Source organism: Oncorhynchus mykiss, unplaced genomic scaffold (assembly GCF_057628025.1).
Source record: "Oncorhynchus mykiss isolate SJ-2025 unplaced genomic scaffold, ASM5762802v1 scaffold96, whole genome shotgun sequence".
Classification (NCBI taxonomy): domain Eukaryota; kingdom Metazoa; phylum Chordata; class Actinopteri; order Salmoniformes; family Salmonidae; genus Oncorhynchus; species Oncorhynchus mykiss.
In genome coordinates this window covers 939,528-965,544 of record NW_028322095.1, presented here as the reverse complement: position 1 = coordinate 965,544, position 26,017 = coordinate 939,528, and the positions used below count along the sequence as shown (strand labels likewise).

Here is a 26,017-nt window from a genome sequence, read left to right as displayed (position 1 = left end):
GTGCTGAGTGATTAACCCTAAATCCAGTTTTTAAACAACTAATTTGCCACAGTTGGTTCAATTATTTAAATTCCATTTTGTTTTTTTGTTTTTTCTTCTGTGAGCTCAATGCACACATTGGGCTGCAGTTTCTGTAGAGATAAATGATCATGGACCAACAAGTTAATTTCCCAACCTGCGTAGGGAGTTGTAGTTTCCAACAGGCCAATATTCTACATAGTTTAGCGCAGAAAATTTGATTATTAACTACAAAGACCATAATTCATTGCACGGCTACTTTTCCAGTTTATTTTACGCCTGCTATGTAAGAGACAGAAGAATGAGCAATCAGGAGAGGATCCATAGAGAGCAGTTTCTTTGAGGTATTGGTATTTTGTTTTTTACCCTCGCTGATTAAAATAATCAACTAATCATCAAGCTGTGTAGTGTTAGGGCAAATAACTAAACGTGCACCTCTTGGGGTCCCGAGGCCCGAGTTTGGGGAAACTCTGCTTTATTTACATTGAACTACTAATAGTGATTTAGTCAGACTAGAGCTCTATAGAGGTGGTTTAGTCAGACAGCAGCTCTATAGAGGTGGTTTAGTCAGACTAGAGCTCTATAGAGGTGGTTTAGTCAGACAGCAGCTCTATAGAGGTGGTTTAGTCAGACAGCAGCTCTATAGAGGTGGTTTAGTCAGACAGCAGCTCTATAGAGGTGGTTTAGTCAGACAGCAGCTCTATAGAGGTGGTTTAGTCAGACAGCAGCTCTATAGAGGTGGTTTAGTCAGACAGCAGCTCTATAGAGGTGGTTTAGTCAGACAGCAGCTCTATAGAGGTGGTTTAGTCAGACTAGAGCTCTATAGAGGTGGTTTAGTCAGACTAGAGCTCTATAGAGGTGGTTTAGTCAGACTAGAGCTCTATAGAGGTGGTTTAGTCAGACTAGAGCTCTATAGAGGTGGTTTAGTCAGACAGCAGCTCTATAGAGGTGGTTTAGTCAGACTAGAGCTCTATAGAGGTGGTTTAGTCAGACAGCAGCTCTATAGAGGTGGTTTAGTCAGACAGCAGCTCTATAGAGGTGGTTTAGTCAGTCTATAGAGGTGGTTTAGTCAGTCTATAGAGGTGGTTTAGTCAGACTAGAGCTCTATAGAGGTGGTTTAGTCAGACAGCAGCTCTATAGAGGTGGTTTAGTCAGACAGCAGCTCTATAGAGGTGGTTTAGTCAGACAGCAGCTCTATAGAGGTGGTGACTTGGAATTAAATAATAGTCATCAAAAATAGTAATTTAATCAAATTAGTTAGTTCCGACAGTGCAGCAATATCTAACAAGTAATATCTAGCAATTCCACAACAACTACCTAATACACACAAGTAAAGGAATTTAATTAAGAATATATAAATATGTGGATGAGTAAAGACAGAGCGGCATAGACTAAGCTACAGTAGATAGTATAGAGTACAGTAAATACATATGAGATGAGTAATGACAGAGCGGCATAGACTAAGCTACAGTAGATAGTATAGAGTACAGTAAATACATATGAGATGAGTAATGACAGATATGTATTCAACCCGCATAGTGCATTTAATGTCAACAACAAAAAATGTCAAAACCAAAAATCTGGATAATTTTTTAAAACAAACTTATTTTTTAACCAAGCCAAGTAGTGCACTATATAGGGAATAGGGCTCTGGTCTAAACTAGTGCACTATATAGGGAATAGGGCTCTGGTCTAAACTAGTGCACTATATAGGGAATAGGGCTCTGGTCTAAAGTAGTGTACTATATAGGGAATAAGGCTCTGGTCTAAAGTAGTGTACTATATAGGGAATAAGGCTCTGGTCTAAACTAGTGCACTATATAGGGAATAGGGCTCTGGTCTAAAGTAGTGCACTATATAGGGAATAGGGCTCTGGTCTAAAGTAGTGCACTATATAGGGAATAGGGCTCTGGTCTAAAGTAGTGCACTATATAGGGAATAGGGCCCTGGTCTAAAGTAGTGCATTATATAGGGAATAGGGCTCTGGTCTAAAGTAGTGTACTATATAGGGAATAAGGCTCTGGTCTAAAGTAGTGCACTATATAGGGAATCGGGCTCTGGTCTAAAGTAGTGCACTATATAGAGAATAGGGCTCTGGTCTAAAGTAGTGCATTATATAGAGAATAGGGCTCTGGTCTAAAGTAGTGCACTATATAAGGAATAGGGCTCTGGTCTAAAGTAGTGCACTATATAGGGAATAGGGCTCTGGTCTAAAGTAGTGCACTATATAGGGGATAGGGCTCTGGTCTAAAGTAGTGCACTATATAGGGAATAGGGATCTGGTCTAAAGTAGTGCACTATATAGGGAATAGGGCTCTGGTCTAAAGTAGTGCACTATATAGGGAATAGGGCTCTGGTCTAAAGTAGTGCACTATATAGGGAATAGGGCTCTGGTCTAAAGTAGTGCACAAATAGGGAATAGGGCTCTGGTCTAAAGTAGTGCACTATATAGGGAATAGGGCTCTGGTCTAAAGTAGTGCACAAATAGGGAATAGGTTGCCATTAGGGACATGATCTGTCATCGCCTGCTTCCTCTGAGGATTGTTTAATTGGTCTGCAGTATTCTCCACTGCACTCTTTGAGGCATGGCTGTTTCCATTGAGGCCCCATTTCATGTGTGAGACTGATAAAACTCACTTCCAAACATGGTAGTTTCTTCACACTCTAGGCTAAATCAAGTAGTCAAGGCAACCATGAGTGACATTCATATTTAAACAGTGATGAGGGGTTTTGACAGACACAGGTAGTCGCCAGCTAGAGACAGTAATACAGGTTCAGTTCCTCTTGTTTTGGTTCAACAGGAACAGAGAGTGGTAAAGGAAAACACTCTGTCCACAAACTGTGGGAGATTTATGTAGTGATTCTCGTGTGTGTTGCACTTTTTGCGAGTTTCTCTGTGTATTTTTAGTAACAACACTATGTATCAGAATTAGTCTTGTGTCCCTTTTTGTGTTTTTGTGAAATATTAATCTTCGTTGGGCCGCTGGTGTGAATGCTGTTCCTAGTGGGCTCTCTGTCTCTCCAACACACACTATTCAAAAGCCTGCACCCTCTGCTGTGCCGGCGGGATGAACCGTTCCCTGTGATGAAGATATGGGCTCAATGACAGGATTATACCTTTTCAAAATGTGTGAAGGTTTTTAGAGAATGCATTGTCACACCACACTGTCACACACACTGGATGGATAGTCTGTTCCTGGAAACCCATGGCCCCCTGCCAGCACCAGGCCTGGGGTTTTACCCTGCAGCTTTAGCTGGCTGTGTGTGTGTGTGTCCGCACAGCCCTGCACAGATGTGAAAGCATTACCACAGAGGCCTAGCAGGCAGAAACTAACTCTCTCTGTACCGTGGCTGTGCTCTTCACAAGGCCTTCTCTATATAGGCCTACTGCTAAATGGATACAGTCAGTTCTGCATTTGCTGCTGTATTAGTTCCAGCTGGGCCTCTGTAAGTAGCGTCAACTGTTTGGGGAAGTTCCCCTGTGTAGAGGCAGGCAGACACACTGTGTTTGTGTGTACCCTCACTAACCTCCTCTCCTGCTGTGCTCCCCTCTCATACAGTATGTCTCTAGAGATCATTTGCCCTATATGGTGAGTTTGGTTTCCTTCAGACGTTGACAAGTGGGATGTTCGCTTGACGGACTGTCGACGTTGACAAGTGGGATGTTGACAAGTGGGATGTTAGTTTGACGGCCTGTCGACGTTGACAAGTGGGATGTTGACAAGTGGGATGTTAGTTTGACGGCCTGTCGACGTTGACAAGTGGGATGTTAGCTTGACGGACTGTCGACGTTAACAAGTGGGATGTTAGCTTGACGGACTGTCGACGTTGACAAGTGGGATGTTAGCTTGACGGACTGTCAACGTTGACAAGTGGGATGTTAGTTTGACGGCCTGTCGACGTTGACAAGTGGGATGTTAGTTTGACGGACTGTCGACGTTGACAAGTGGGATGTTAGTTTGACGGACTGTCGACGTTGACAAGTAGGATGTTAGCTTGACGGACTGTCGACGTTGACAAGTGGGATGTTAGTTTGACGGACTGTCGACGTTGACAAGTGGGATGTTAGCTTGACGGACTGTCGACGTTGACAAGTGGGATGTTCGCTTGATAGATTGTCCATATGTTGTGGCTCTCATCTCGGGGCTTCGTCTCATTTTAAACTGAAAGCAGAAGTACAGAGATGGTTGGTTCGACCTCTTCTCAGAAATACAAGTAGGTGAAATGTTGTATTCTCTAGTATTTTGGGCTACTTCTCCAAGGCACAGCCGTCTGTCTGTCTGGCAGCTCTGAGCTGTGTGTGTGTGTGTGTGTACACACAGCCGGTTACTGTCTGTAGTACTACAGTAGATATATACAGCCAGCCAGCCAGTTCCCACATCCCTACTTATCTGTCAGTGTGCTGGGAGAAAGTCCATTGGATTAGAGTGAGGCCTGTTCTAATCCGTGAGAACTCTCCTCCTCACACCCTGGGTAGTAGGCTCTCCCACATAAGGCCCAAATGGCACCCTATTCCCTACATAGTGTAGTGTACTTATTTTTGATAAGGGCCCTATGGGCTCACTATGTAGGTAATAGGGTGCCATTTGGGATTCAGACTGCATTGCACTGCCAGTCCAGAGTAATCAGTCTTAACTTAACCCACCTTCTGCCTCGGCATGTCTCGGAACGGTACGACTCTTCCCCTGGCAAAGATACAACTCAGTGGATTCAGTCCACCTAAATCATCCCACTCACAACAGTCCTATTCCCTTTCTAGTGCACTATGTTTATGTCCTATTTAGGGTTGCACATTTTGGGGAATATTCAGAGGTGGAAACTTTCTGTGAGAAATAACGGGAATATATGGGAATTAACGGAAATATATGCAAATGAATATTAATACCATTTAAATGTAGATGTTTTTATATATATATTTACCATATCATATGGAGACAGACACATAAACATTTTACCTTATCATGTGTAGACATAATTCAAATGATTAAATCCTTCCAATAGAAATTTTTAAAACAATTTAGTTATGAATTGAACTTTAATTAAATGAGTTGACTCTTCACATGGGATGATTTCACTGAACAACCAAAGAAAGGGAATACTGAATGCTCCCCAATGATCCATCGTATCTCCCAAAAATGTTTTCAACATACATCTGTAAAATGATAGTCTAGAAACTAAAGCTTTAGTTGTCTTTCTCTCAGGCTTCCATGTCTTCTCCCTGGACCTCCTCAATGTCCACCTCTTGAACATCAGACTCTGAAGCCTCATCTTCACTGTCACTTTCCAAGCTTGTTGAGGATGGCTCATTGTCAGGCTCAAAAAGCCTCGAATTGGCCCGGGTGGCCACCAATTTTTCAACCCTTGTATTGGTCAGCCTGTTGCGTGCTTTTGTGTGTGTGTGTGTGTGTGTGTGTGTGTGTGTTCCCAAACAAGGACCACTTGTGCTCTGAGGCGGCTGATGTTTGTGGGATTTGGAGGATGATGGAGGCAACAGTGGAAAGAGCCTCAGATCCACAAAGTCCTTTCCACCAGGTGGCTGATGAGATATGTTGTCACGACTACCATATTGCATCTCCATCCCAAGGCCCTTGCTTGGAAGTGTACTCCATAAGACTGCCAAGAACCTTGTCCTCATCCAGGCCAAGGTGGCAAGACACGGTATTGATGACACCATAGGCCTTGTTGATCTCTGCACCAGACAGGATGCTCTTACCAGCATACTTGGGGTCCAACATGTACGCTGCAGGGTGTTTGGGCTTCAGGCAGAAGTCTTCACGCTTTTTGGTGTATTTCAGAACTGTAGTTTCCTCTGCTTGGAGCAACAGTGAAGTGGGCAGGGCAGGATGGATTTATTATCTTACCTCTGCAAGTAGAGTCTGAACATCAGACAGGATGGCATTGTCTCCCTCAATCCGTGCAATGGCTACTGCTGTAGGTTTCAGGCTGCTTACCACTCTCTCCCAAAATACATCATCCAGGAGGATCCTCTTGATGGGACTGTCCATATCGGCAGACTGTGATATGGCCATTTCTTGGAGACACTCCTTCCTCTCCAGGAGACTGTCAAACATGATGACAACACCACCCCAACAGGTGTTGCTGGGTAGCTTCAATGTGGTTCTCTTATTCTTCTCACTTTGCTTGGTGAGGTAGATTGCTGATGAGCCTTCACATACCTAACCATTTCCTTGGTTCTCTTGTAGAGTGTATCCATTGTTTTCAGTGCCATGATGTTCTTGAAGAGCAGATTCAATGCACGAGCAGCACAGCCAATGGGTGTGACGTGAGGGTAGGACTCCTTCACTTCAGTCCAAGCATCATATTCGCAGCATTGTCTGTCACCAGTGCAAATACCTTCTGTGGTCCAAGGTCATTGATGACTGCCTTCAGCTCATCTGCAATGTAGAGTCTGGTGTGTCTGTTGTCTCTTGTGTCTGTGCTCTTGTAGAATACTGGTTGAGGGGTGGAGATGATGTAGTTAATTATTCCTTGGCCACGAACATTTGACCACCCATCAGAGATGATTGCAATACAGTGCTTTCTCTATGATTTGCTTGACCTTCACTTGAACTCTGTTCAACTCTGTATCCAGCAAATGAGTAGATAAAACATGTCTTGTTGGAGGGGTGTATGCTGGGTGAAGAACATTCAGGAATCTCTTCCAATACTCATTGCCTGTGAGCATCAGAGGTGAACCAGTTCCATACGCATCTCGAGCAAGACATTCATCAGCATTTCTCTTACCACGTTCCTCCATTGAGTCAAAAAAAACATCTGATTCCAGGAAGACCATGAGCTGTTGCTATCGATAAGGTGTCTGATTATTTCTATTCGAGGTGAAAAATGATGAGAGGGACTTTTGTCAGAGGTTGCTTGTTGTGAGCACTGAGGGAACTTTATGCACTTGGCCAGATGATTCTGCATTTTTGTTGCATTCTTCGCATATGATCTGGCACAGTATTTGCAAATGTGCACAGATTTTCCGTCTACATTAGCTACAGGGAAATGTCTCCACACGTCAGATAGTGCCCGTGGAATTTTCCTGTAAAGATTAGAAAAAAATGAGTAAGTAACAATCAAATACAATTCCATGTACAGATAAATAGTTAAGCAGTTAGAGTAAACAACTCTTTTGTCAGATAAATGTTTTAAAATGAAACATGTAGGGAAACCGGTGAATTAACACTCCTCAGTTTGCAGGCTCAAGCAAGCTAAAACCCACATGGTAGCAAAATCTAACTAGCAGAAATTTTTAAGTTAGAAATTATTTAAACACACTTTGCTGTAGGCTACTATTTACTAATTAACAAAAAATAATGTATGTCATTTAAAATATATTCACCTCACCCAGTATTGTAATCAAACCAGAAAGCATGTAGTCCTTGGCTCAGACAGTGTAGTAGTGTGGGCTCAATAGAATCTCATTAGTGTGCAAGATCTTGAGATTCAGCTGTATATGTGATGGATGAATGCACTGTGGTTCCATTAAATTGGGGATAATTTAACCAAAATATGCCACAAGACCTAGAATTGCCTAGAATTACCCACAAAAAAAGGTTCACTGTTATAAGCGACATTTTTTGATACATTTAAGCAAAATTCCCTAACTTCCCGGGCTTAATTTCCCATGGAAAATTTCCAGAAAAATTCCGGAAATTTACCGGAAAGTTTCCAACCTTTTGCAACCCTAGTCCTATTCCCTTTCTAGTGCGTGTTTGGCCAGAGCCTCCGAGACATATCTGAAGCAGAATAGTATTGGGTCATCTCACAGTGGTCTGGGTGGCTCCAGGTTTATGTCCACCAGGACTGGGTATCTTTAGGGTCCAAGTGGTGCTCAGGTTTGGGTGTTACAGATCATGTACTGTACGCTGAGTAGCTGCTTGTAGCCTAAGCTAGCTAGCTACCTTCCTTAGGTGTTGTGCTATTGTTAGAGGATGGGGATGAGTGCTAGTGCTCTTTCAGATACTGGTTCAAAGACACACACACACACGCTCCTGAGCCTGATATGGTCTCCTTCTTATCGGTGTGTCTTTGATCTTTCCAGTGGCGTTGGAAACCTGCTGCCAGAATACTAAGTCACTCATTCATTTGACCGTTACATATCTCTGTGTTCATAACTACAAGTCACCAAGTGATTTGTCATCCGAGTGACTTGTTTAACAGTGACTGCTTTGCTCTTTTCTAGTCTACTATTGTCCCGTGTTGTTTAGTTTGATAAAACTCTGTGACCGGTCTGGTGGGTGAGCTTTGATGGCCTCACCCGTCCTGTTGTTGCCTTTATCTGTCATCTCACTGTCAGTCATATAATGGATATAGTGCTCTGAATTGATTGAACTATATCTCTTGGTTGAACCCATTAACCCATTGCCTTCTGAGAGTGCTTTCTCCCTGTGCTGCCACAATAACCTTGACTGGGAGTGGGCGTACTGTACATAGCCATAGAAATTGACTTTCTACAATGAACATTCCTATTCCAGTCGAATATCCATGGTCTGGGGAGGCTTTTACCATTCTACGAATTCTATTTCTATGCTTTGACCATTCTACTAATTCTACTTCTAGGCTTTGACCATTCTACTAATTCTACTTCTAGGCTTTGACCATTCTACTAATTCTATTTATATGGTCCATACAGCACCACTCACTGCCTGCCCTGCCAGTAATTCTGACCACCACAAATCCTTGGAAATGGTGACCAGCCACTCTGATCCCAGCCTTCCAGCCATTTCCCCATCTGTATTAATATTTGATATGTGGAAATGGAGAAGGAATTTATCAATGCCCTCCAGGCCCAGCCCTGACTCTGACCAGTAATACCACACACCCCTCTGTTCTCATATCCTGGCACACACACACACACAGACACACACACACACACACACACACACACACACACACACACACACACACACACACACACACACACACACACACACACACACACACACACACACATTACACACACACACATTACACACATTACACACACACACATTACACACATACACACACACATTGCACACACACTCACACACACACACACATTACACACACACACACGAGCATGCACATTCCACACACACAGACACCTAAACACACACACACACACTAACTGAAAACAACTGGCCCCAGATTACTGCACTGATGCTTGGCTTGGAGATGTCCCTAAGGACTGGGAATAACATTGGATCATTTTCCACAGAGAAAGCAGAGCGAGAGAAATACAAAGCATATTAATTCCATTGTGGATTTGGCTGATCTGCCTCTCCGTACACACACACACATACGTACACACTGGAGAGCTTTGGAAGGATTGTTTTCATTGGAGGTTGGTTCAGTATGTACGAGGGGGTGAGTTTAGCTGTTAGTCTGAGCCAGTGGTGAGGCAGGGATCAGGTCCTCTGTTGTATCTGGCTCCCTCTGGGCTGGAGAGGGCTTGTTTTCTGGATGGAGAGCCTGGCCAACTGCTTGTTTATCTCCATGCCCAGACCAGGAGGAGGGAGTAGGAGGAGAGCCAGGGGTTTGGAACACTAACGTTCTATGTGGAGGAGGAGGAAGGAAAGAGGAGGAGAAACTACAGATAGCAAGATGTGAAGATGAGAGGGAGGAGAGGAGAGCCAGGGGTTTGCGATTGCAACACACACAAACTTTGTATGTGGAAAATGAACCGGGTCCAGGGGATACGCATCTGATTATTTGACTGAGAGAGCATCTGGCTGAGTGCAGGGTCAGGGGTGATGTGGAGGGCATCTGGCTGAGTGCAGGGTCAGGGGTGATTTGGAGGGCATCTGGCTGAGTGCAGGGTCAGGGGTGATGTGGAGGGCATCTGGCTGAGTGCAGGGTCAGGCGTGTTGGGGTGATGTGGAGGGCATCTGAAGGTGTAACAGGCCGGCTGAAGCCTGACCTGCCTGGCTGTTGGTGTGTATTTCACAGATGAAAGAGCTTCCACGCCGAGCTCCACGTGCCACAGAGAACCACAGGATTTAGCCTGCTCCAGATCTGTTTGGGCTGCAGTGCCTATAGCCATTAGCCAATGACCACATGAGTTGGCAAGACAGCACAAAACAGATCTGGGACCAGGGTAGTAGGATTTTGTCTTGGAATCATGTACAGCACCACCTTTTGGCTCCATGTTTCCTTTCCTTGTTGAAGGATGGAACCTGTGTGACTTGCTGCTCTGTGTGCTGTGGTCTGGTTCTCCACTGTGGTCTTATGTTGTTAAACTTAGCCCTTGTGGTCACTGGTCAAACCTGAAGTAGGACACCTTGTGACTTGGAGATCAGGGATGAACTGGTTTGCTACCACTAAGTCTCTCTCTCTCTCTCTTTGAATTTAACACGGGAGAGGCCAGTGGCCCGGCCGATGACACACTCCTATAGCTAACCATTCTACGTGTGTTAGTGATGTCATTAAAGAGTTAATGCATTCTGAGCTATTTTGCACATGTGCTTAATCTAGTCCACAGTCAGGTCACATGTCATGGTTTGTAATGCACAAACAAACACCTGTGTTGTATTCTAAGCAGCAGTGTGCTAAATGTGTCTTTTGTGGTTAGCCACCGTGGTGGAAGAAGACGAGGCAGACAGTATAGAGGTGGCAGAGACGAACATGACAAGCCTTGCCAACCCCCCTCTTCAGTTCTCACACTGGAGACGAACATGATAAGCCTTGCCAACCCCCCTCTTCAGTTCTCACACTGGAGACGAACATGATAAGCCTTGCCAACCCCCCTCTTCAGTTCTCACACTGGAGACGAACATGACAAGCCTTGCCAACCCCCCTCTTCAGTTCTCACACTTTGACTGGATGGCACATTTCTTGCCGGGTTTTTTTTGGACATTTTTGTTCCATGTTTTATTTGGAATTCGGCAAAATTGGCACAATTATTTTCTTTTTTTTCCTTCCCAATTTCATGGTATCCAATTGGTAGTTACAGTCTTGTCTCATCGCTGCAACTCCCGTACAGACTAGGGAGAGGCGAAGGTCGAGAGCCTTCGCACAACGCACATCCAACTCGGAAGCCAGCCGCACCAATGTGTCGGAGGAAACACCGTACACCTGGTGACCTGGTCAGCGTGCACGGCGTCCGGCCCGCCACAGGAGTCGCGATGAGACAAGGATATCCCTGCCGGCCTAACCCGGACGACGCTGGGTCAATTGTGCGTCGCCCCATGGACCTCCCGGTCGCGGCACTGCTTCTTGACACAACGCACATCCTGGTCAGCGTGCTGGCGACCTGGTCGAGCCTGGGTCGAACCCAGAATCTCTGGTGGCACAGCCAGCACAGCGATGCAGTGCCTTAGACCACTGTGCCACCCGGGAGGCTGCACAGAAGACTTTTAAAGGGAAATGTCCATCTCCAGCACCACCCCAACATATATGAAAATGAGTGATTCACCATTATGACATTTTCGCCCAAATACCGATTTCCAAAATGTTCTTGCTCAGAAAAAACGATACCGATAACCGATATTTACAATTTTAGCGCCTTTTAGGCATTCTAGTACAGTTAAATAGTTAACACACACACATGGACACAGCGGTCTAAGGCACTGCATCTCAGTGCAAGAGGCATCACTACAGTCCCTGGTTCAAATCCAGGCTGTATCACATCCGGCCGTGATTGGGAGTCCCATAGGGCGGCGCACAATTGGCCCAGCGTCGTCCAGGTTTGGCCGGTGTAGACCGTCATTGTAAATAAGTATTTGTTCTTAACTGACTTGTCTACTTAAATAAAGGTTGCACACACACACACACACACACACACACACTGACCAAAAAGTTATTTTGTTGGCATTTATGTATGTCCCCGTTACTAGTAAAACATAATCAAACCCTAATTCTGTCACTTACTTGCTGTGCTGTTTCTTTGTTCGTTTGTTCAGTCTCAACCAGGATTTCTATGGAACGTCTTTTGGGTCTTTGGTGTCAGAAAATATACTATTTGACGTGTCAAATAGACTCGTTGACCAATCAGGACCTGAGTATTGACTGCACGTCACATAATCATTTAACAAGTTCATACATTTTTTACGTAGTTATTACACATCGATTACACTCGTATTTCATGTCACAACGATTCATCGATACATATGCTATGACGCTGGTAAAGTCGTCTCGCGCACCTACAGTGCTGGTCATTAAAAAGAAAAGCTAGCTCATTGATGCCAGCAATGTTCTAAACCAAAAACATAGCAAAACGACAATCTGTTTCAGTAGCTTTATTTAGCTAGTTAACTATATAGCTAGGTGTCATCTAAAATAACCCTCATTTATAAGACTGTTCTTATTTGATTAATGGTTGTCGGACCCATCTGTGAAGCTAGCCACAATAAGGATTAGCCACAATAGTGGACTTTGTGGTTAGCCTTCAAAATAAAAGTATGGCATAATTATACTATATGTATTCATTTGCATCACTGTCAATTACATACTTTTATTTTGAAGGAAAACCGCAACTTCCACTATTGTGCCTAATCCTTACTGTGGCTAGCTTCACAACACAACCCGGTCAGGTCGAGCGTCACTAGCCAGATGAAGCTAGCTGGCTGCTTATAACGTTAGTTTTGGGCAATAGGCTTAAGTAGCTGGCTAGCTATTTATTTTCATGAACTGAAGTTCAATTTCAATAGGCGAACAACAGCAAGTGGCAACCGAGCTAATACTGGATTCCTAAATCATTGCTAAGAATAATGAAAATGACTGCAGTTTCTTTTGGTCATTGTTTTCAGACAGGTTGTATTGGTGCTAGCTAGATACCAAATAGCTAGATACCAAGCTAAAGCTAGCTACCCCAGAAGTTGCGGTCAAACAAATGATGCTTTATTACCAACTTGGAATTGTAAACACATTGTTTGTGGCCGGTGTTCGCTTGTTTGCAGACTTTTTGTACAGCTTTGACAGTGCTACTGTATCTTCTTTGACACACAAAGACCCAAACGGCGTTCCATAGTATGTATGTCGTGAAGCTAGTAGCAGTGACGCTTTCACTGTGTAACTAAGGGAAGGGCAACATCTGAAAATGGCGCACTTTGTAGTGTGTACCGGTGCTCAACCAGTCGGCGAAAGCCAACATCACAATCGACAGAGAACGGTTGATTGTCAAGGGCAATGAATTCCTTTATCTTGGCTATAATGGATTTTGCCTTTGAGTTGTCTCGCTGAAATTTTGTTACTCTTGATCCACATAGCAGACATTAGGCTGTGTTGCACGTGTAGCACAACTTTACGTGGCGTCATTACGTCATGTACCTACGTTATATAGGTATGTACCTCATCTACCTACGTTATATAGGTATGTACCTCATCTACCTACGTTATATAGGTATGTACCTCATCTACCTACGTTATATAGGTATGTACCTCATCTACCTACGTTATATAGGTATGTACCTCATCTACCTACGTTATATAGGTATGTACCTCATCTACCTACGTTATATAGGTATGTACCTCATCTACCTACGTTATATAGGTATGTACCTCATCTACCTACGTTATATAGGTATGTACCTCATCTACCTACGTTATATAGGTATGTCAGGTTTGACATCGCCGTTAAACTAGACATCGGCCGATACCGATATGTTCACCGATATATCGTGCATCCCTAGTGAAAATGATATATTTCTATGTTTTGTAGTAATACAGACAGAGGAAGATAAGTATTTCCAATTACATCACCGGGTGATTTTCTATTTTTTTAACCAATTATGAGGAGGCATTTGCATCTTCCTCCTTTTACTACAGAACATAGAAACGTGCCATTTTCAGATTGATGTTGGGGTGGTGCTGGACATGGTAAATATGAAGCAGATCAGTTTTGAAATGTCCCTTTTTAAAAATATTGATAGTATGCAGGTGGAACCTTTATTTCCAACTCCGTCTTTCCAAAGCTAATGTGTATATGGCCCTGGGACCCCTGATGGCCCTGGGACCCCTGATCCTCGTTAGAGCTGCTTAATGTCTAATGGTCTCATCTGGGCTGAGTGTGTTCTCAGACCCACCTTCCCTGCTGTGTTTCCATACACAGAACCTGATCCCTCTGAAACCGGGTAATGACTTGGCTTAATGAGTTGCATCTGTGCTTTGGTGACACTGAGGGTCCTCCTGCTGGTGGATTTAGGTGGCTTGACCTGACATGGGCTTTATGGCTGCACAGGTGAAAGACGCACACAGACAGATACGGACACAAATACACTTGGTTTCTTCTTCTGTAGGGTAGCCTGTGATGCTGGCAGATTGTCTAGAGACCCAGGCTAGTAATGCCTGTCTCTGCCAGCTAAAAGGACTAAATCACTGCTAATGCCAAAACTAAAATCCCCGGAAATACAATTGCTTTAGTGCTTTCACCAGGCATTGTTCTAATCCATCCTCATGTAATGCCCCAGGTGCAGATTTCAGAGCAACCCCATCCTTACCCCCATCAGCGGATTAAAACCATCATATCCTCAACGGAAGTAGACTTTTTTGTTTTTTTCTGGGCTGGAAAATAAGGCCATAATGAAACAAATAGATGTCTGACCTTTTTTTGTGAAACTGAAGGCTGAACCCTGTCTGCTTTTGATATAATCCATCTGACCAGGAAGGAATGAGGATGATTAATGACTAGGTTTGTGGACCGATAGGGCCTCCTCCCACCCTATCTCTCTCTCTCTATCTCTGCCTGCCTGTGTATGTGGAAAAGAAAAGAGATGACGCAATGTTGTGCCAAGCCGATCTGGCCAGGGGGAGGTGACTGTGGGTGACACACCTCTATAGGCCAGGGCCACACAGGGTGACTCTCCACTGGCCTTCTAACACCCACCCAGTCTGATTTAACACAAAGCTCATTACAGACCATTTATAGGGAGACTTCTGGTTTTACTATGCCATGATGAACTCTGACCTTAAAAGGGATACTTTGGGGTCCACCCAGAGTCAGATGAACTCGTGGATACCATTTTTATGTGTTTGCATGCGGTTTGAGGGAAATTGCTAACTTGCGTTAGCGCAATTGCTAACTCGCGGGCTAGCAGATACCCATAGACTTTCAGTCATTGCACTAACACTTGTTAGCATTGGCTCGAGAAACTACTTCTAACTCCCTTCATATTTGACACAGACCTTAAAATGGTATCAACTAGTTAATCTGATTCTGGGGAAGTTGTTAAAGGGCCTCATTGCTGAAAACCCCAAGTATCCGTTTAACAGTACCAAGCCTCTCGGCCACAAAGATATTTCTAAACCACAAACATGGAATCTCCGTAAAACAAGTCAAACCCCTCAAACTCACTCTTTTTAAATGTACAGCAATGTTTATTAGTGTTTCCCTGACCGCAATGGCCGGTGCATATATGGTTTATGGTGCAGGCCAGCACTGGTATTCCCATTAAGTTAGAGGGACCCAGGCTGTTAAAATAGGACAACTGAGAAGTGTGTAGGTTCCCTAGCTAGTCTGTTTGTTTTTGTTTTCTCAGTTCTTCCTGTGTGGTTCATGGCTTGACTAGGCAGGGTTACTGTGAAACCCTGTCTTTGTGACAACTGCTGATGTAAAAAAGGACTTTATGAACACTTGATTGATTGAGCGATTTGGTTTATTGATTGATTGGGTTCTGTCCTATACTTTAGGCTGGGTTATTGTAAAGCATTGTGTGTCAAGACAACAGGAAATGGAATGTGAAATCTATTGTTTGCTAGATGTTTCTCCTGCTCTCTCCGACAGGATCGTAAGCTGTCTAAGACGGAGCGTCAGAGGTTCAAGGAGGAGGCTGAGATGCTGAAGGGTCTGCAGCACCATAACATTGTACGCTTCTACGACTCCTGGGAGTCTCCCTCCAAAGGAAAGAACTCCAAGTGCATCGTGCTGGTCACAGAGCTAATGACATCAGGCACCCTCAAAACGTGAGTAGTACTGACAAGCTTGTACGCTTTTATATACACACACACACACACACACACACACACACACACACACACACACACACACACACACACACACACACACACTAAACATTTTGGTGAACGTCCACCTCTCCAGTCGTCAACCTCTGCCGTCTCATCCCCCCTACTGTTGTTCTCTGCCACCAACGGAGATATGAAAATGTCAAAGGAAATGTCTTAATGTTATTTATCCTTCTACTAAACCTTTTCCTTGTTCCATAACCTTCATATTATGCGTAGGCACATCTGCTAGTCAAAATAGGGCTTTGTGAGTGTTCTATAATAAGCACTTCACAGCTGTGTGTGAGCCCTGAGAGCAGAGTGGTACCTCTTAACAGGATGCTGTTGTCTCACCATGCCCAGGACGCATGTCCATCTCCCTACCTCCCTGCTGCTAGCTAGTCTACACTTGGTCTGGCACACTAGAGCCACACACAGGCACACACACATGACAAAACCCCTGACAATGTAGAGCGAACAGAAGCAGACAGGACAGGGGGGTACCAGGCCAGTCAGGGTTGGGTCTGGCCCAGTGGTGTTTGTGGTAACAATAAAACCTGAATGTAGAGCAGACAGCTACAGTAGAAATGGGCAACGGACTGCGTGCCGCCCACCACCCCACCTTCCATGGGACTGATGCATTGTGGGAGAGCTGGGAGAGTTGCCCACCTGCCAGCTGCTGCTGCTGCAGATTCCTCACATTCTTGATAGAGAGGCGGAGGGAGCGAGCGAGACTGAGGTAAAGTTAGAGAGACAGGCAGACAGACAAAGTGAGGGGGAGGGGAGAGAGCGAGACAGACAGAGAGGATGAGAGAGACAGAGAGAGACAGACAGTGAGGATGGAGAGAGACAGAACGAGAGAGAGGATGGAGAGAGACAGAGAGACAGACAGTGAGGATGGAGAGAGACAGAGAGAGAGACAGACAGTGAGGATGGAGAGAGACAGAGACAGAGACAGACAGTGAGGATGGAGAGAGACAGACAGTGAGGATGGAGAGAGACAGAGAACGAGAGAGAGGATGGAGAGAGACAGAGAGAGAGACAGACAGTGAGGATGGAGAGAGACAGAGAACGAGAGAGAGCGACAGACAAAGACTAAACAAGAGGGTGTCAGTGTGGCTGCCTGTCCAATCTGCTGTGGTGTGGTACCAGTACTGACCATGTGGTGCTAGTCTGTCTGGGCCCACAACAGGACAGACAGTGCAGCTCAGGACTCTGGACCAGACCAGCAGCTCCCTCCTGTGGAAGAGTCAGTGTGCTGTGTCCCAAACGACTGTACCTTCACTATGGGGACGGTAACACTGTCATGGCCTAGATTATCCACTTCCTGTAACACTGTCATGGCCTAGATTATCTACTTCCTGTAACACTGTCATGGCCTAGATTATCCACTTCCTGTAACACTGTCACGGCCTAGATTATTCACTTCCTGTAACACTGTCATGGCCTACATTATCCACTGCTTGTGATATTGTCATGGCCTAGATTATCCACTTCCTGTAACACTGTGTCTGTTATGGAAGTAAGACTTGTATATGGCTATGAATTAAATGTGTGGAAAAACAGAAACTATCTTTAAAGCTGATGGAAGAAAAATATGAACTGATGGAAGGAAAAGTCCCATTTGAGGATTGTGTGGATGTTCTTCTCCATGTGGTACAGTATATTCTTTCATACAGCCCTCTCTCCTAGCAGCCGTACAGGCCTGGGCCAAGATCAGGGAGACACAAACAACTAAGTCCCCTGCCTGGGCCTACCTGGCTGTTAGTCACACTAGGTCATACTATAGTCCCAGGAGCTGTGCCATACTCCTCAGGAGGGCCAGAGAGCCTGGCACATGGCTGGGTGGGGTAGCAGGGCGGCAGGCTGGTGGTCTGGTCCACGTGGTTATCATCAACACCCACACAGCCATGAGGGGGGGGGGGTTCAACATGGGAGCCTGAGCCCAGTGCAGAAAGACAAGACACTGAGGTCTGGCACTGTAACACTCAGGGTACTGATCCAGATACACACATGTAGTCTAAACACAGGTGCACGTATACACACCAGGGATTTGTCTGCCATTTAAATCCTTGGGCGGGCCGCCTAAGTGTTTGTTCGGGCCTGCTAAGTCCAAACAGGGTTTTTAGAAATACATTTCTGGATGGACGTTTTCAGTGTAAACTTAAACAACTAAAACCAGATATATTATAAAGCATGTAGAAAATATTATGTATGTGTAATATCTATATAAACGCAAAAATACATTTTTCAGTACCCTGTCTTTCAAAGATAATTTGTTCAAATCCTAATAACTCCACATTGTAAGGGGTTAAAAAACTGTTTCCCATGCTTGTTCAATGAACCATAAACAATTAATGAACATGCATCTGACGAACGGTCGCTAAGACACTAACAGCTTACAGACGGTAGGCAATTAAGGTCACAGTTATGAAATCTTAGGACACTAAAGAGGCCTTTCTACTGACTCTGAAAAACACCAAAAGAAAGACGCCCAGGGTCCCTCCTGTGAACATTCCTTAGGCATGCTGCAAGGAGGCATGAGAACTGCAGATGTGGCCAGGGCAATACATTGCAATGTCCGTACTGTGAGGCACCTAAGACCGCGCTACAGGGAGACAGAACGGACAGCTGATCATCCTCGCAGTGGCACACCACGTGTAACAACACCTGCACAGGATCAGTACATCCGAACATCACACCTGCGGGAAAGGTACAGGATGGCAACACCAGGAACGCACAATCCCTCCATCAGTGCTCAGACTGTCCAAAATAGGCTGAGAGAGGCTGGCCTGAGGGCTTGTAGGTCTGTTGTAAGGCAGGTCCTCACCAGACATCACCTGCAACAACATCGCCTATGGGCACAAACCCACCGTCGCTGGACCAGACAGGACTGGCAAAAAGTGCTCTTCACTGACGAGTCGCGGTTTTGTCTCACCAGGGGTGATGGTCGGACTTGTGTTTATCGTCGAAGGAATGAGCGTTACACCAAGGCCTGTACTCTGGAGCGGGATCGATTTGGAGGTGGAGGGTCCGTCATGGTCTGGGGCAGTGTGTCACAGCATCATCGGACTGAGCTTGTTGTCATTGCAGGCAATCTCAACGCTGTGCGTTACAGGGAAGACATCCTCCTCCCTCATGTGGTACCCTTCCTGCAGGCTCATCCTGACATGACCCTCCAGCATGACAATGCCACCAGCCATGCTGCTCGTTCTGTTTGTGATTTTCTGCAAGACAGGAATGTCAGTGTTCTGCCATGGACAGAGAAGAGCCCGGATCTCAATCCCATTGAGCACATCTGGAACCTGTTGGATCGGAGGGTGAGGGCTAGGGCCATTACCCCCAGAAATGTCCAGGAAGGTCAGACAATCTGGAAAACTTCAAGAACTTTGAAAGTTTCTTCAAGTGCAGTCGCAAAAACCATCAAGCGCTATGATGAAACTGGCTCTCATGAGGACCGCCACAGGACAGGAAGTCCCAGAGTTACCTCTGCTGCAGAGGATAAGTTCATTAGAGTTACCAACCTCAGAAATTGCAGCCCAAATAATTGCTTCACAGGAAGCAGGAGACTGCGTAAATCAGGCCTTCATGGTCGAATTGCTGCAAAGAAATCACTACTAAAAATCCTTTGGTTCGAGTCCAAATTTGAGATGTTTGGTTCCAACCGCTGTGTCTTTGTGGTTGAGAGAATGAAAAGGGTGGCTACTTTGAAGAATCTCAAATATAAAATATATTTTGATTTGTGTAATACTGTTTTGGTTACTACATGATTCCATATATTTTATTTCATAGTTTTGATGTCTTTCTTATTCTACAATGTAGAAAATAGTAAAAAATAAAGAGAAAAAAAACCCTTGAATGAGTAGGTGTGTCCAAACTTTTGACTGGTCCTGTACATGAGACCAGTGATCACTCCTCATCAGTGACGGCTACTTTAATAATCATTAATCACCTGTAACACCTGATAGACATGTTACACCTCATCTCACCACTGCTTGTTTTATTGTAAAAGCTCATTTGTTCTCAACGCTTTACCTCACATTTATAATGATAACTTTTACTGGCTAAATGAATATTTAAAATGTGTTGTAGGTACTGTACATGAAGAGGTTCAAGGTGCTGAAGATGATGTTTCGTCAGCTACATCAGAACAACACTGGTTAGAAATGTCCCACAGTCTCATCACGGTTTGTTCTTATTGTGTTCTAGGTATCTGAAGCGGTTCAAGGTGATGAAGATCAAGGTTCTACGTAGCTGGTGTCGTCAGATCCTAAAGGGGCTCCACTTCCTCCACACCCGGGCCCCTCCCATCATTCACAGGGACCTGAAGTGTGACAACATCTTCATCACCGGCCCCACTGGCTCCGTCAAGATAGGAGACCTGGGATTGGCTACGCTCAAACGGGCGTCCTTCGCCAAGAGTGTCATAGGTACGTCCACACAGGCTGATTTACTGACATTTTAACCTTTTGACCCTTGACCTTTCACCTTCCACCCCAACACCTGTGTCAAAGCCAGATCCATTCCCTCGTCCCTTCCGACCTCCCCACAGATGGTTGAATTTAAAATATATTAGGATTTAAATTGACACCTTCTGGAATGGAATGTGAGGGTTTCGGGTGACGGGGTTGGAAGGACTGGACAAAAGTAAAATATATTTAAAATTCATTCCTGACTTCTTTTTTAAGAGTTTAAGATTCCAACCACTGTTTGTCGTAAGCCGACCACAGGTTTTCAGCGCCTGGCTCTCCCTGACCGTAGTACTCCGTGGGCCTCCAGTTTCTTCCAGGGCTGGTTGTGTTTGACTGGTCTGGCGGTGAAACTGGGGAGCCACCCCGGCTCTGCTGTGCCATCCAGTTCCCTGTTTTAACAAGGGGAAAACACCGTTTTGGTCTCTGTTCCCCCATCTGAAAACAATCAGTTACGCCAGAAAAAGCTAATTGAAATTCATATTAGGCAGGTGAAAGCACTCTAACTTTCCATAAACTGCGGTGTGTTGGAGCTTGTAAATTGCCCTAATGACAGCAGGTCTTTAGCCACATCGTGAAATCCCACAAATGTTGATAATAAATGTGTAGTTTTCCCCTCTTGTGGGTAAAAACCATATTTTCTCTTTGGGTTTGGGTGGAGACCTGTGGTTTGTTTACTTTAAGCCTGATTTAAAATCTAAGATGCACATGCTGACAATGATAATGAATGTTCCTGAAATGGCCTCCTATTCACTATGTAGTGCACTACTTTTGAACAGTGCCCGTAGTACTCCGTGGGCCTCCAGTTTCCTCCAGGGCTGGTTGTGTTTGACTGGTCTCGGGGTGAAACTGGTAAGGGCTCTGGTCAAAAGTAACGCACTATATAGGGAATAGGGGACCATTTCAGATGCAGTAACATCTCTCTCTCTCTCTCTCTCTGAAATGTTTTCCTCGTGGGTTTCGTGTTCTCCCCCTCAGCGTTTTAAGATCACCTGATACGGCCATCTCTATCTGCTCATCTAGCTTTTTCCCCTTAATCAACCTGTTTTCTTTTTCGTCTATCTATGCTCTTTGAGTATTTAAAACATGCAGGCTCTCCCTCATTCTGCAGTACTGGGTAATAATATCATATCATATCATGTACTGCAGTCACAGTAAGTGGTTCTGGTAAGTGAAAATAAACATTAAATAAACATTTCCCAAAAAAATCAAAATAATAGTTTTTCTGTGTAAAGCCCTTTGCTTCTTACCAGTGTCACCAGGTGCACGGAACAGAGCTGTTTAGTTCAGTCTGTAGCTATGGGATGGGCTTTATCTCAGGGCCTAACCAACCTACTCTAACCTTTTGCTTCCAACAGGTCAACTAACAGGTAAGTGACACTAAGACATGTATCGTGTTTCTCTGTGAAAGGTGAGGTTTTGACACAAGTTAGTTCCATAGCTACGTTGATAACCGTACCAGTAGGACAAATGTAGTAATAAAGGCCCTCGATTGGCTACTTCAGACTCAGCTGTTACAAAGCTATCCAATCAGGCGTTTGTGTCTGAATGGGGAGGGGATTGAACTTACATTTACCTGTCTGTCTGGCTAACAACCTGTCGTCCTCTCAACCCCTCTCCTGTTTGAGTCTTCTCTAACCAGACTGCTCCCAATTGCTTGATTACAAAGTGTCAGCACAAGGGCCAATCAGCATGTTCTGTGCACCTGTCCCCCCCTTCTCTCTCTTAGCCCCAATAAAAGGCCTTACAGAGAAAAACTTGTGCTTGTTTCAATTCTGACTAAACTGAAGCTTCCCCCTTCTCTTTTATTTATTTTGCTCCCACCGTTCCCCCTCTCCGCTCTCTCTTCTGTCTCTCTCCTCGCAGGTGGTACGTCGGCGGCCTGTCCCGTGGCTTGGTCCTTTCCTCCTCTCCCCTCTGGCCCTCTTGGGTGAGTTGGGCCGGAGGAGACACAGCAGTGTGAGGCACAGAGAGTTCTGAACCCGTTCCGTTTTGATCCGTTTCAAGGTACCCCAGAGTTCATGGCCCCTGAGATGTATGAGGAGAAGTACGACGAGTCAGTGGATGTGTATGCCTTTGGGATGTGCATGCTGGAGATGGCCACCTCAGAGTACCCCTACTCCGAGTGCCAGAACGCTGCACAGATCTACCGCCGAGTCACCAGCGTAAGTGTCCTCCATCTTAAAATTCCTTGGTCCAGCCCCTCCCCCCTCCAGCCCCTCCCCTTCTGGATGTCATTGCCAATTACACTCTTTCTCTTCTAGCTGCCGTTCCTCTCTTCCTCTCCTCTTCTCCACCCTCTCTCTAGTTTTTTTCTTGTTCTGTGTCTCTCTGTGTCTCTCATTCCTCTGGGTTGCAGTCAGTCTCACATACACTAGGCCTGTATGTGTCTGTGTGGTTTGTTCTTTATGGTCTCAGTCGATCATAAAGCTCATGTTTGATCACTAGGGAGGAGGACTCCACGTCCTCATCCACCTCCCCCCCCCCCGGGGGCAGGGAGTTTAACACACACACACACACACACACACACACACACACCCTCCTTGCTTTGTGCCGCCAGGTATTCTCCATTCCCCTATAGTCACCCAGCCAACCCCAGCAAGCAGCATATAATTTACGGTGTTGAGATTGGGGAACCATTCTGCCTCCGCATTTACACAATGGCTTCCACCATTCAGATGTCTGCCATAGGCTGTTGAACTGGGACTCTGACACTGGGAGGAGCGTCTAGCTTTGATATGGTCAGGTTTTTACAAGGATTCAACAGTCCAACTCTGAATGGGACTAATAACTAATACTGACGTTGTAGATGTTATCTGACTTTTACTGTTGCTAGTCTGGTTGCCAGGGAACGACCGCTTCACTCCACTACAGAATCCAGGCCTGTATTCACATACAACACATTACATTGTATTGGTTGTAACTGAGATGTTTACAATAGTTCCCCTAATGTGCTGGTCTCGCCAGTTTGCTGATTTGGTAAACATATAGATCCGGAGACCTAGCTGACCCAATTGTAGTACTATCACCAAGCACTGAGAATGAGGAAGGCCTTCCTGAGTGCAGAGAGGACATTTGAGTCTTGTTATTCCTCATCATCAGTGGCTGTGTGACGAGGCATGGCCTTTCTGTGCTAACCTGTTCCCAGATCTGTTGGTGCTGACTCGCCAACTGACTGCACAAACAGATCTGGGACCAGGCTAGTCCTGTGCTTACTGCCTCTCCTCTGTATAATCTCCCTAGGTTCCCTCTGCCTGCGCCACCCCACATCTCTTTATCTCATCTGTTATTAACTGATGACCTTTCATTTTCTATTTTCTCTTTCCTCAAATTGGGTTGTTTCCTCTGGTAAAATAGAAGCAGTCATGAGCTCTGTCTGGTTTAGATGGAGCCGTGGCCACGGTCACAAGATGCTACTGCTATAGATGGAAAAAGAGGAAGGCTTTCTGACTGTCCCAAACTACACCCTATGTCCTATGTACAGTAGTGCACTACTTTTGACCAGGGCCCATGGCACCCTAGGGGACAAACCCAGAGGCTCAGTGAGGGATTCTGTGAAGGTCACCAGTAGGGGGAGATGGTGGGTCTACTGTGCTGTGGTGTGTTCTTATTTTAAGAGAAGTAGAGGGCAAACCTGTCTGCATTCCATGCTTCCTCAGCTGCTTCTGTAGATCACAGACGGTTCTGTGATTTGTCCAGACAGCCTTTACTGACCTCAAGTGTGGGAATTCCTCAGTCAACCAGTAAAGCCAGTATAGGCAGGCTAACCCCCACACTGGTGAAATCATTCTGCAGGAAGAGCAATCCTGAAATACTCCAAATACCATAGAGGTTTTGCGCTACGTTCTGTTCCGAATCACTTTTCTTCAATTACCTAAAGCCTAAAACGCAGTCCTCCAGTTGTCCTCAGTGTCAGCAAGGCTCTCTCTCTGTCATGTCTTCAACACACAGACAGGCCCCATCTCCCACTGTCACTCACTGACTTCCCCTCCTCTCTGACTCCTCTGTACCCCCGCCTCTGTACCCCCGCCTCTGTACCCCCGACCCCGCCTCTGTACCCCCGCCCCCGCCTCTGTACCCCCGCCCCCGCCTCCGTACCGGCTCCCCCCTCCTCCGTACCGGCTCCCCCCTCCTCTGTACCGGCTCCCCCTTCCTCCTCTGTACCGACTCCCCCTCCTCCTCTGTACCGACTCCCCCTCCTCCTCTGTACCGACTCCCCCTCCTCCTCTGTACCGACTCCCCCTCCTCCTCTGTACCGACTCCCCCTCCTCCTCTGTACCGACTCCCCCTCCTCCTCTGTACCGGCTCCCCCCCTCTCAGGATATCCTGTCCATCCTAAGGGGCCACAGAATCCCAGGGAGAGAGGAAGGACACAGCCCTCATGTTAGCTGTGAAGGGCTTCCATAATGGCCTGTTGGAAAGGGGACTGTGGAGAGTTGTAGACAGCAGCTGAAGGATGCCACCCTGCTTGGTATTCTAGTGGACAGGGGCTGGCAGGAAGACATTCTCTGAGGGGAGACTGGACTATGTGTTGGGGGCTGCCCTCCCCTTTACACCAGTTCATCCGTTAAGCTTTGATCCCTCCTTATAGTCCTGGAGGTGTTTTAATCACACGACACAACTCTGCAACCAGAAACACTTGTAGGTATGGCCGGGTGGATGGCCGGGTGGATGGCCGGGTGGATGGCCGGGTGGATGGGAAATGTAATCAATGTATTTTTGTGTTACTGCCATGAGATGATCTCATCATGCAGACAGATGTGAAAGTCTTTTTTTCTTCTCTTTGACTGATCTCGTCATTGTGATATGTGTTTACATAACCCTGCTGGTCAAAACCAAGCTCCCATGTACTCAGAATTACTCCATGTAATCAGTGTAAGTCTATAGTAAGGTTTTTAAGGAAATCCCAATGATGTTTAAGTACAGGACAGACAGACGGCTAGTCAGTGATGAACCGTGCTTATTGACCGTCATGGCTGATTGCGGTGGTGGGTGACCTCAGCTTTAGGGGTCACCACACAGGGTTGTCTGGGAGACGTAAATCCTGTGTTATGATAATGACAGAGCAGCTTCCCTGGACCCCCCCCAGTCACTGTGACTCTGCATGCCATTCCCCTGTGGGATCAGAGTAGGGATTTGTCATGGGAATACAGGACTATTAATACTTGAACCGTCTATCAGATTGGTATGGATTTTAGCTGCTGGGAAATAACGTGTAACCTATGGCATTTCCTTTGGATGTGGTTAAGAGCAATCAATGTGAGCTGAAGTAACCAAGAGAGGTTAGAAATTGTCTTCATGTGAAGTACTGAAGTTAAAAATGAAGTCCTTTGACTCTTAGACAGACTGTGTCAGTGACTGTAGAGCTGCAACCCAAGAAAATCATGTCTTGTCATGTTACTTACACACACACACACACACACACAATCCAGACCGTGTCTGGATGACGCTGATGGTATATAATGACCCAGCGTGCTCCCGTCTCTCTCCCCCGTCACTCTGTTCTCCCAGCTCTGTAGACCGACTCTTATTACAGCCTCCTGCCTCAGACTGTTACCCTCAGTGAGAGTTCCACTGGCTGCGTCCCAAACGCCACCTATATCGTGCAC

General features: G+C 45.6%; 1 protein-coding gene across 1 annotated transcript in view; it reads left to right on the top strand.

Annotated features, from left to right (window-relative positions):
- The window catches only part of LOC110490803 (serine/threonine-protein kinase WNK1), a 174,097-nt gene that overhangs the window by 76,609 nt on the left and 71,471 nt on the right, over nt 1–26,017 (top strand). The window contains exons 3-5 of the mRNA XM_090228663.1: nt 15,722–15,900; nt 20,149–20,369; nt 22,416–22,573. Coding sequence (XP_090084789.1) covers nt 15,722–15,900; nt 20,149–20,369; nt 22,416–22,573 — 558 coding nt within the window. The remainder of the gene's footprint in view (nt 1–15,721; nt 15,901–20,148; nt 20,370–22,415; nt 22,574–26,017) is intronic.